This window comes from Protopterus annectens, chromosome 2.part2, assembly GCF_019279795.1.
Source record: "Protopterus annectens isolate FY-2018-M chromosome 2.part2, PAN1.0, whole genome shotgun sequence".
NCBI lineage: Eukaryota > Metazoa > Chordata > Ceratodontiformes > Protopteridae > Protopterus > Protopterus annectens.
In genome coordinates, this window is record NC_056730.1 from 8,582,204 (window position 1) to 8,595,501 (window position 13,298).

At 39.2% G+C, this 13,298-nt stretch overlaps 1 protein-coding gene across 4 annotated transcripts in view; it reads left to right on the forward strand.

Moving 5' to 3' along the window:
- Positions 1 to 13,298, forward strand: part of PDE8B (phosphodiesterase 8B) — a 2,824,882-nt gene that overhangs the window by 2,649,366 nt on the left and 162,218 nt on the right. For all 4 annotated transcript variants that reach the window (XM_044063695.1, XM_044063696.1, XM_044063693.1 and 1 more), the window contains one exon: positions 5,792 to 5,927. In XM_044063695.1, coding sequence (XP_043919630.1) covers positions 5,792 to 5,927 — 136 coding nt within the window. The remainder of the gene's footprint in view (positions 1 to 5,791; positions 5,928 to 13,298) is intronic.

A 13,298-nucleotide genomic window follows, 5' to 3' on the forward strand; every position in this document is an offset into this window, starting at 1 on the left:
CCTTATAAATAGTATGAAACATGACCTATCAGGCCATCTGAAATTGCTATTTAACTGTAGCCTCCTAACAGGCTTCATGCCTCATGAATGGAGAACAGCAACAGTCATCCCTCTGTACAAGGGTGGGCCATCTGCAGACCATGGAAACTACAGACCCATAAGTCTTACTAATTCCATATGCAAAGCCATGGAAAGCGTTATCATGGAAATGCTCAGTAATGACATGGGAAATCTCCAGACACTGGGACAACCGACTTTGGTTTCATCAAGTGCAGGTCATGCCTACTCAAACTGGTGGACTTCTCTGAGAAGGTCACCAAAGCAATGGATGAGGCCAAAATGGTTCACAGTGCCTACCTTGACCTGGCCAAGGCATTTGACACAATCCCCCACTCAAGCATTGTTGCCAAACGTATGAGGTTAGGTATAAACCCTTATGTCACCTGGTGCATAGCCAGCTGGCTGACAGACAGGACCCAGGCAGTTAGAATTGTGGAGTCCACCTCTCCTTTTCAGCATTAACTTCTCTTAAGTCAAGGCCAAGGTCAGTGGCCTCTCGCTGACTAAATTTGCAGAGGACTACACATTAGGTGCGGTCACTGAATCCCACACTGACAAAAATATTCTCCAGGAAGGGCTGACAGAGACAAACAACTGGTACCAGAGCCATGGACTAAAACTAAATGCCAAGAAATGCATAAAAGTATCCTTCAGGAAGTCATTCAGTACTGGTAACTATCATATTGATAACACACCCCTAACAGTTGACCCAGTAGCTTGGGGACACAATAGACAGTAATCTAGCCTTGTATCATCATGTGTCTACAGTAGTGAGGAAATCATTCTATGTTGCGCAACTTATAAACAAAGGTATGGTATCTAGGTCCAAGGAAGTCATTGTTCCACTCTATGTGATGCATTCATCAGACCAGACTTTGAGTACAATGCCCCCTTTGTTATGTACCTAAGCAGGCATATACAACAATTGGAACATCCACACAGGTTCTTCACTAAAATAATTCAGGGCATAAGTAACATGTCCTTTGCAGACTAACTCAAGGTTCTGTCCTTGCATTCTGTTTCCTACAGGCTGTTGAGGGAAGATCTATGCCTGGCATACAAGGCATTGTCCGACCACGCTCTGTTAGACCTCCTGCATATCCAGAACAAACAGCACCAGAATTACCTGTTCTAAAGATTTAAACATTACCTGTGATATAAATATGACCTACTGGAGAAATATGTATGTATCCCAGAAAAACACCCCCTTTTCTGGAAGAGGCTTCTCATCCATGTGAAGCAGAGTTCCTCTCTAACCCAAATCAAGTGTAACTTGGACAATTGAATGGGGAACAAGAATTTCATCCTTGGTTTGGCACCTATGTCTCTAATGAACACAGGCAGCCTGTAAATGGTTCATCTCCCAGGTTCCTGCTTGTAAATGTTTAACCTCCCAAACCCATTTTTACACTTATCAAGGGTACCAGAACTTGTTAGAGATTTGGGATGCATGGCTAGGCTTAAAAAAGTCCTTGTGGTCATTAGCCTAGTAAACACCTATGAACCTATTGACCCATCTGAGAAGGTTTTAACAACTTGTAGCTGTTCTTCCAGATGTTTATCTAATGAGCCATACAGTTTTAGGTCATCCAAAATAAGTAGATGAGATATCCTTTGGCACCATTAAGTAATGGTGACAGGAAGCCTCCCTGAAATAGTTCATGCTGGATTTCATAGGTTCATAGTTTAGTACTAAGCTAACTGCCCTTGTGAGACATTTTTAAGCCTAGACAATTATCCCTTGTGATACTCGAACCCTGCACCTTATGTTTGTAAGGCAAACACCTTAACCATTAAGCCACCCTCCAAACCCAATTTTTACACTCTTGATATCCATTTGTCCTTTTTTGTGGTTCATCTGCAGAGTGATTTGCCATTTCATCACAGTAACTACTAGCATTTACCAATATTTATGATTGATCTTGTACATTTGTACGCATTCTATAATCCAGGGTAGAGAAATACTATCAGATGCTTTTTTGTAATCTATACATGCCATACTGAGGTTCCTCTTCTTTTTATGCGTCTCCTTTATTTAATAAAAGATCATCTTTTGTTTCATGCAAACCTCTTTTATTCCCTTTCTGTTCTATAGCCATGATTGACTTTTTATCTGAATGAATATATACTCTGCATCATAACTTATATGTTGTTGGAAGAGAGGTTGTTGGTCGATAGTTCTTAGGGTGATTCGCAGGTTCACTTTTAAGCATGAGTATGTTTTTTCCCATTGGGATCCAGTCTGGAGTCATTTTGGGGTATGCGCATCAATGGTTTTTACTTAATGCTAAATCACGGTGCAGGGGTATTAATACCTTTAACCAAAAGTTTGGTACAGCATCTGGACCCTGCATTTTCCATATGGGAGCCTTTCTTAACTTTATCTCAGTCTCAGTAGGAGTCACTTTATTTCAGTCCATATCTTCTATATCAGAATCTCTTTCATTTTTTTAATTGTTCTTTTACTTGTTTTTTTCACTGTGCATCTTTATTGTGCTCAACTGCACCCCAGATGTTTCGCCAGAATTCATTAATTTGCTGCTTTCTTGGTAGTATGTCATCTATTGCTATTTTTTTCCTAGCTCCCTGTAGAATTTCTTTGCATCAACCCTAAATGGTTTTGTATAATTTCTCAGTGTATCTCCTACATTTTTCAGCTTCAGCAGAGATTTTTAATTTATTGTAAGAGATAGTGTAACTCAAAACCTGATCTGCTTTGATGTATTTTTGCTTTAGCTCATTCACTGTTATAGTATTTTTTTATATATTGATTTCCTTTTGTATTCTTACAATAATGCCACTTCTTTTCTTAACTGATCTCAAGTATTTCTAGTTTGTAATGTATTTACCCCAGTATTTTCCTTTGCTAATTTATACTTTCTTGTTAATACCTTGTCTGTTATTAGTTTTGCTGCTCAATAATGTAGTCTGTTAACTTCTATGTCATGTGGATCTCCATTTATAGTTCCAAATACTAATTTGACATATTAATTTTTGACAATCTGTGTCTTATTCACTTTTGGTAGCCTTTGTCTCTCATACAAATTATTAGATTTATCCATTTCTATCAAATCCAGCAGGTATTCTCCTAAATTATTTTCTTCCTTATTGAGAGTTTCTTCTATGATTTGTGTTTCCTGCTCTTTCTACCTCTGTGTGAAAATGTCCTGACTTTGAAATAACTGCGTGGCATTTTGTTTTATGAAACATCTTTACTGCTTTCGACATTAAACGAGTGTTTTTTACGCGGCTCTACTTCTTTTGTCATTCCTTCAAGCTGCGCATGTTTTAGTAAACCACCATTCTGAAGTGCCTTCGCATCTAGGATTGCCATTCATATCTTTCGTCTTGTAGCTGATAAGTCACTTCCATTTTCAGTTTTCTCCGTTTCTATGTCAAACTGCTTACTTGTCACCCCATTACACACTTCTGTGCTACTATTCTCTTTTTTCTAACATTTTCCTTATCGGGGTGCCTTTGCCTATTTGTATTTTCAAGTATTTTTTTACTTTGCTGTACGATTATTAATTAACACTGATTTTTTTCTGCATATAAACTGCACAGTATTAGGTCTCACTTCTTTTCTCAGTTCCATTCCTCTCTCTAATTTTGCAAACACCTGTGCAGTTTTTCTTTCTCTCTAAATACTTCATTTTTTGCTTTCTTTTCCATCTCACTGAGTGTTTTCACTTCTTTGTATTGCTTTGTTTTATTCTATCGATTAATGACCATAAATTGACATCTCTAATGTTTGCCATTTTTTCAGTTTCACTGATTTTTCCTCTCGTGTTTTACTCTTGTTCTTGCAATGTAACCACTTTTTGGGAACTCTGGGATACTTCCACATAAGACATAAAACATAATTTCTTTTTTTTTCCTCAAGTGTTCATTTCTCTATTTCCAGTTATCTTGCCTGGCTGGTCAGTTTTTAACTTTTTGTGGACTATTTATTTATTTTTTTATTGTCACAATGGGACCTGTCAGATCATCTGTCGGATCAGGATCTGACACTATGATAAGATCTCTGTAATGCTTGGAGGACTTTGCACTAGTCTTTCTACCTGTGGCCTCATAGATCTTCTGCTGGATCAGGGTCTAACACAGCAGTAAGAACTCTCTCATCCTAGAAGGATTTTGCACTGGTCTTTCTACCAGTTCTTGCCCTGGTACCTTTGCTAGGGTTGAGCATGTTTTTAACTTTTTGTGGACTATTGTATTTTATTGCCACAGTGGGGCCCCTTAGATCGTCTTTTGGATCATGGCCTACTATTATGACAAGATCTCTATCATCCTTAGAGACAGACTTTGCACTTGTCTTTCAGCTAGCTCTGTTGCATTTACCCAGTATGACACATTTTGTTCCCGCTAATATCTGTCCTCCTGGTAGTTTGCCTGATACAATATTTTGCAGAATTATATGGTACTTGATTTACATATACATGTTGGACTGCTTCACTTATTATCATTCTGACTGTGTATACTGTCCTTCTTGTAGTTTTATAGTCTTTCTTTGAATTTATCTTGTAGGCAATGTGTGCACGTCATACGAATACTTGACCACTGCTGTTTCTTTTGGTCCGCTCAGACTGCTGATGCATACATAGAGCAGTTAAAGGTCTATTACTGTTCTTTCTGGCATTCCCAGCTTCACATCCTCTTTTCTCTGCCATTTTCTATTTACCGCTAGGTAAATACCCACCAACTTATATATTCTGGCACTCCCAGCTTCACATCCTCTTTTTCTCTGCCATTTTCTATTTACCGCTAGGTAAATACCCACCAAGTTATATATTCTGGCACTCCCAGTTTCACATCCTCTTTTCTCTGCCATTTTCTATTTACCGCTAGGTAAATACCCACCAAGTTATATATGGGCTAATTTTCATTAGTGACAGCCTCATTGTTAAGCTTTACAGAAAATAATGGCTCCACAATCTCAAAATAAATGCCAGTTGCAACAACCATAACCAGCACTTGTTTGGTACTCTGTGATATTAATCAAGTCATATTTTGTAAAGGACGGTAATTAAAATGTTACATTCAGCAAATCTCTAGAAGAATTTATAATAAATCTGCATAGATGCAGAAAAAATTCAGCACTGACAATTTACAAAAGTTTTGCCAAAGACAGACAGCCCCATGAACTTAATTGTACCTATGAATCTGTGACTTAGTGGCCTGAGGTGAGCAGAAATGCAGTCAAACAAAATGTGGCAATTAAGAGAATTAGTAATTTAAGTTAAAGTCAAAAGCATAAGACTACAAAGGAGTTCACAATCAAGAAATGCAGTTAAAAAGAAGTTAGAAATAAAATTCGGAGTTCTCTTAGCAAAGGAAAACAGAAGCTATGTTATTGCTTTTAAAGCAGATGGTTGGTAGCACCATTTTGCTAATGCACATATCTTAAACATTTTATATCCTAGGATCCATCAGAACACACTGTTTTGTAAATGAAAAGTTAACATGTAGGAATGAGAATCTAATATTGTTACAAAAGTGCTTATGTCCCTGTCCACTAACACTGGTACATTGGGACTAAATTCACTAAACCAAGGTGATGACTGACACATCCCTGTTGTTTTAAGTATTGCTGGAAGTAGGTACCCTTTCTGAGCTAACTCTTGTAATCTTTGGGATCTTAATTGAAGCTTATACTGGGAAAGTTCTGCAGGTGTAATAACTATGATTTCATTATTAATAGTATTATATATGACTTGTTTCTCTTGCACAGATATGCACTACAGCCACAGCCATCTTTCCATGCCAATCACCCTCAGCGATATCCCTCCACGCATTGCACAAGTGCTCGATAATGAAGAAGGCTGGGATTTCAACATTTTTGAACTGGAGGCTATTACTCACAAACGGTCTGTATCCTTTTCTTGATATGAAGTATTTTAGCTAGATATTACATTATATCGCTATACTGGATGTTGCACTGACCTGTGTAATTGTGATACATACATTGTGTCACTATGCTGGATGTTGCACTGACCTGTGTAATTGTGATACATACATTGTGTCACTATGCTGGATGTTGCACTGACCTGTGTAATTGTGATACATACATTGTGTCACTATGCTGGATGTTGCACTGACCTGTGTAATTGTGATACATACATTGTATCACTATGCTGGATGCTGTACTGACCTGTGTAATTGTGATACATACATTGTGTCACTATGCTGGATGTTGCACTGACCTGTGTAATTGTGATACATACATTGTGTCACAATGCTGTTTGCTGTATGTATCACTGTATTAAATTGCAGCTGTCTGTTGCTACCCTCAGTACAAAGGAGAGCACTGGCTTGGGGAGTTGAGTCCCACGTCCTATTTCTGTGATGCTTGTTGCTTAACAGGCAACTGTTTACACCACCACATCTAGCTGCCTTGATGCCCTGCAGTTCTTGTACTTAGAGTGCAACATTATATTATTGCAGTGGATATAGCAACATCACTATTTCTTTACTGAGTTTTGTGAGTTACACTTCTCCCAAAAACGGTTGTACTCACTGACAGCCTTGTTGTATAATTATATACATCATGCATTTCAAGACACTTCAAGCATTTCAAATTTCAAATGTCGGATAATTCAAAATTCATTTTTTTGTGTAATACTGAGTTCTTTTGATGAATCTGCCTTCTTGGATCACATGTCTCTGTGATGGTTCTTTATCAGAATACATGATTAGAATAATTTTCACAAGTGGGAATTTTAGATAGTTTTTTGGATCAGTGTTGGAATGATGCGTTTCTCCTTAATATGTATAATCATCTGATTTGTCACTCTGAACATCTTTTCTTCTTCTGCTGTCAGGCTACTTATTATGAATCCTTTGGTCACGTCTATACCTCTGGTCATCCCAATCTCCAGAGACACCTGCACTTGTCTATCTGCGTCTCTATTATTTATTGCTGCAAATCTGTCTGTTCTTGCATAATTCCAAGAATCTCTCTATGTTGCAACCCCTGTCAAATTACTATTTCTATTTTGCTTTTTATCTTTCTTTTCTTTCTACCTTGTTATAGGCCATCGCTGGTTTTAACAGTTTGGGTATAGCACCAGTTTTAGTTTCTGTGCCCGACACCACCAGTTATACTCAGAATTTTCATATACCCTCAAATAGAGTACTTCTGTGACACACAAAGGGTAAAACTATTTGTTTAACCATTGTTTTTCTTAGCATCATCTTTTTCGTCTGTATGACGTTTTCCATTATTTCATACTGGCAGATGATGCAGCATCAGAATTCTTGTCTGTTGCCATGTCAATGACATTCTGAAGAAGTTAACTATGTACCATATTATGAACTCAACTGATAGAAAATACCGTAATATCCAAATGCCGACTTTTTATTGTAGTATTACTTTTCTAGAATATACCATCAATAATCATTTGAATAGTAGTCTAAATTTAGTATATTTAGTCTCGATTTCCAAATGTAATCACTTTTTCCAATTTTCCATGGTCTGAAGCTTCATATTCAGTTTTAATGGACCTAATTATTTTAACGATATTCATTTATTGCACACAACTTTGCTAAGAACTGGCATTGCCTTAGTTGTGACCATTATGAACATTAAAGGATTACGTTGGATTATATTTGCATCTGAAACACAGTTTGCACTGACCCACAATTTCAGATGCTGAAGGGGTCAAATCAGATGATTATACATATCAAGGAACAGTAGTACATCATTCTAATAGTGACCCAAATACAATATCTAAAATTGTTTTCGCATTTTAAGATTATTATCCACTTTTGTTGACTTAGTTTCAATAAGGTTGTAACTTATTTTCATGGGAATCCTAAGATGATATTTATGTAAATGTAAATTTGACCACACTATTAACTCCCAATGACCGCATTCTGAGCTTTTTGACAAAATCAAGTTATGTTCTCACATTTCAAACAAGTGTTCATATCTCTGGAGCCATAAGGCTTACTAAAGTAAGATAAATTGCAAACTGCTCTGTACAAACAAATCAATACAGCGGTAGTTTTCATTAGATTGTAGAACTTAATCTGGATTATGAAAGTCATAATAAGCACAGTAAATACTGAGCATGTAATATTTTGACTACATCCTACAATATCTCAAGAGCCATTCAAGCCAGTTTAATAATGCTGTCTACACAGACTGTGGCTGAGGCTACTTTGGTATTTAAGTATGGGGTCATGGATGGAAACATTTTCTATTGGACTGATGTAAAGACAGAATGTATCACTGGTGACCATCACTAGACTTTGTCCTAAGTTGTTAATGGAAAGGATTTATTGATTCATCAGTGAGACCAACGTGGATCATAATGTTCATGAGAAAGAATGCGAGGAAAAATACATATTAAGTGACCCTTCAATTGTAGTAGTTGTGTGGCTGGGCTAAATAGCACCTTGCCCATTTTAAAGTCAATGAGGGGAAGAAATTTATGAATATAATGTTATATGTTATATCAGGTAATTGGTAAAATGAAAGTGACATCTAACCAGAATAAGGTTCTACGCTTGTGGATACGCTAGTATTTTTAATATTTAAGCAGATATTTTGAAGGGGTTTTGAAGGAAGGTGGACAGAAGTGGTGGATCAAAGTAGTGAGCAGCGCTATTGTTGACAAATTTGTAGATGAATGTAGCAGTTGTAGGATTGCTTCTGTGGGCAGTGGGCAGACACTTTTTCTCTCCCAGGTCATGGCTCTGCTTTTGGACACTAGGAACTTGTATCATAAACTAGTAACTCTCTTAAGACAGCTTGTAGGCTAGCCTTATTAATTTATGTTTGCTTTGTCCTTTGGTTACCATCAGCTGTCCCTCCCAATCACCCCATCGATCCATTCATTCCTCCTTGGCGACAGCTGTATTGCTCATAATATTGTTAATGATACTACTGATATTTATGTCCGTTCTGTTTTCAACAATGTAACTTTTGCACTGCACAGCTCTGCTTGGGTTATAGTTGAAAGGAGTCTCAGAACAAGCCCACTCATCCAGTTGCTAAATGTATAAATCAATAGTAAAAAAATAACAGAAATAAAAATAAAAAAAGGATTGAAGCCACAGCAAGCCGGACATCAAAAGTTCAAAACTTTAAAAACTGAATGATTTCCCTCCTTTAAACAATGGAGACTTCATCAGAGTTTAAAACACTTTCTCCTTCGATCACAAACTAAATTCAGTTTAAAACACATTAAGTTCAGGCCTCCTTAAAGGCACAAACAAAAAAAGAAATACTATCTCTTTCGGACCTCTAACAATAATTGTTAAATATCATAGTATAAAAAAAAACATAAAAACATATGTTCAAAACTGGAAATTAAATAAAATAGTAAAATTCCATAATTGCCAGGACATATTCAACAAAGTCAAATGGTCATGTATTTTTGTTTAAGCACACTAGAGATAGATATGCTTTCATTGATACCACGTTCATTTCCAGCATTAAACCGTAGTTGGCAGATAAACTCGCTCTAACAAATTGTCTGTATTACCTCCTCTCTCATTCCTTCTGACTTTATAAAGCATGAAAAAGTAAATCTCCTAAAGTTCTTACATATTATAGAATGCCAAAACAAAGCATTAGTAGTCTTGGCCATTTTTATATCATGTACACTCATAAATTCTATCCTTAAGCCATCTTTTGATCTTTCCAACACAGAAGACTAAGCAGAAACCCAAGTGGACACATAAACAACCCCCTTAGAGTTGCAATTAAATGACCCTGGGCATTCACTCACTCTGCTGTACCCTTCAGTAATGACATATGGGGCCTCACTGACAAATTTACAATATTTACATTTGTCACATTTTAACATTTTGCTGAAGACTGATAATTTACAGTTCTGTCCTCTCCATGTTCCGGTCAGCTTTTCAGATTTTTACCCCTGCTGAGAGTAACTGCATGGTCATCACCTGACATCACTGTCAATCAAAAGAAAATGTCAAATTGCATGGTTCCCTAAGAACATTAATTATGGGGGGGGGGCATCCCTGTTGAATGTCAATAACATGGACCCCCCTTTGTTATTAGTGTTGATCACTAGTCCCTTAAACATGCCTGTACTGCAGCCCCCCGAAATGGGACAAAGCTTAGTATTCCTCCACCCATAATGTCTACCTTCATGTCATTTAATAAGGAATGAGGGTAATTCCTAGTCTGGAACAGGTCAAACTATTAAGAGAAGCAGACCAGACATTATCAAAATATGTGATGCATGTAGAGCAAGTGATACATAGTTGCCATAGGCATGGCATAGAATGATAAAGTCCTGACTGTGAACCGCATGTCTTAGACTTGATTAGCAGGGTAAAATGTGAATGAGCTGCTGTGGGGGATAGAAGAAAGATGAGAGTCCAAGATGATGTCACTGGTGGAAGCAGGCAGCATTCATCACAAGGTTTCATTGTACATATTAACCCTTGAACCATGGTGCACATGCATGAGGGATGCAGGGTTCTAAGAATAGCAAGCTCCCTGCCTTTCATGCACAGCACAGCATATTAACCCTTGGACCATAGTACACATGCAGGAGGGATGCACGGTGCTAAGAATAGCAATCTCCCTGCCTTCCATGCACAGCATATTACCCCTTGGACCGTGGTGCACATGCATGAGGGATGCAGGGTTCTAAGAACAGCAAGCTCCCTGCCTTCCATGCACAGCACAGCATATTAACCCTTGCACCATGGTGCACATTCATGAGGGATGCAGGGTTCTAAGAATAGCAAGCTGCCTACATTCCATGCACAGCACAGCATATTAACCCTTGGACCATCCCACACATGCATGAGGGATGCAGGGTTCTACGAATAGCAAGCTCCTTGCCTTCCATCCACAGCACAGCATAGTAACCCTTGGACCATGGTGCACATACATGAGGGATGCAGGATTCTAAGAATAGCAAGCTCCCTGCCTTCAATGCACAGCACAGCATATTACCCCTTGGACCATGGTGCACATGCATGAGGGATGCAGGGTTTTAAGAACAGCAAGCTTCCTGCTTTCCATGCACAGCACAGCATATTAACCCTTGGACCATGGTGCCCATGCATGAGGGATGCAGGGTTCTAAGAACAGCAAGCTCCCTGCCTTCCATGCACAGCACAGCATATTAACCCTTGGACCATGGTGCACATGCATGAGGGATGCAGAGTTCTAAGAACAGCAAGCTCCCTGCCTTCCATGCACAGCACAGCATATTACCCCTTGGACCATGGTGCACATGCATGATGGATGCAGAGTTCTAAGAACAGCAAGCTCCCTGCCTTCCATGAACAGCACAAGCAACTCTCAGAATTCCTTTCTGTCCACCTTATAGCCCTGATACAGACCTAGCCCTCATCACTAGGATGAAAGGGGGCTGGTGACACTGGAGTCTAGCAGAGTTAATCTAGACACAAGGATATGCAGTATGGAAGCACAAGAGGAGCTCACAGGGTCTGTGGTTTAAGAAATTAACAACAAAACCAACTGCTAAATTAAGAAGCATATGTGTTTAAGAAAAAGTATTGAATAAACAGGCAAAATGATAAATAAAATGTGAATATTTTGTACCAATAATAAAGGTGAAAAAGAAAACCATCAGGTACACAGAAAGTATGGTACATATGAAAGCCTAGCCTCACAAACCAAAGGTTAAAAAGTTCACATAGACAAACCATTCAGTAAACACTGCAAGAAAACCCAACCAAGCTAGAGTTTTCATAGGTTCATAGGTTCATACTAGGCTATTTGCCCTAGGGCATTTATAAGCCTAGCCAGAGTGTGTTTGGCTTTCGCCACCCATTTTAAATTAATTTTGCTATGCCCTTTTTCGAGGTTAGTATACTGTGCCTCTGTCTAACAGTGACACTGAAGTGATACCTAGGGTAAACCTACAATCTCCCATCCACTCATCAAGATTCCTCTTGAAGAGAGTCAATGAGGGACTCTGCCTAACCTGGACTGGGATATTATTCCAGAGTGAAGGGAGCCTCTGGGTTATGAATCTGTCCCTCCAGCATGTCCTATTTATTTCAGTGCTGAGGTTCAAGTCTCTCGAACGCGTAGCTCAATGGGATTTGGATTTTCTGAGGTGCAGCATGTCCATTAATTCCGGGTTGGACATGGCTTTATACATCAGGCACAGATCACCTCTGAGCAGGCGGTATGCCACTGAGTAGAGCTGGAGTTTCTTTAACCGGGCAGCATATGGCATCTGTTTGAGCCCTTTGATCCTCTTGGTGAGGTACTTTTGGGGTCTTTCCAGTTGCTGCAGGTGTCTGGTAAGGTACATCCCAAAAGGGGCATTGTACTCAATTATGGGCCTGATGAGGGATGAGTAAAGAGGCACGATGACCTCCCCTGATCTAGATGTGAATCCCTTCATGATTAGGTGGGCTATATAAAATGTTTTTCTAACCACTTTGGCCACGTGGTTGTCAAATGAGAGATTGCTATCAACTTGGGTCCCCAGGTCCCTAATTACTTCTTCTGTACTTAATGGATTACCACCTATGTGGTAATTTGTGGGCAATTTGTTTTTGCCAAAGGGGATGGCTATACACTTTTTGGCGTTTAGCTAGAGGCCATGGTTCTGGCACCAGTTGTCTGTTTCTATGAGGCCCTTTTGGAGGATGGTTGTGTCGGCTGGAGAGTCTATTATGGTGCCCAGTTTGCAGTCATCTGCGAACTTGGTCAGCCACAGTCCTTCCGTGTTGGCCTGTACCTCCGAGAAATATATACCGAACAAGAGAGGTCCCAGGACTGAGCCTTGTGGGACGCCACTTGTAACTGGTTTGGAGTCTGACATGGCTCCAGCAATTCTAACCATGTGGGTTATGTCCTTGAGCCAGTTTGCAACCCATCTAGTGACATAGGGGTTTATATTTAAGCTGGTGAGCTTATCTATAATACCCGAGTGGGGTATTGTATCAAAGGCTTTTGCGAGGTCCAGGTAGGCTGTGTGGACCACCTTCCCCTCATCAATGGCCTTGGTGACTGTTTCAAAGAAATCGACCAGGTTTAAGAGGCAGGATCTGTCCTTAACAAAGCCAAACTGGGTAGGATCCAGTGTCTGTAGGTCTCCAATATCTTTATTTATGAGGTCCATGATAATCCTTTCCATAGCTTTGCAGACCAAGCTAGTCAGGCTTATGGGGCGATAGTTTCCAGGATCCGTTGAGGCACCACCTTTGTGGAGAGGGACCACTGTTGCTGTACGCCACTCTTTGGGTACATATCCTGTAGTAAGGCTGAG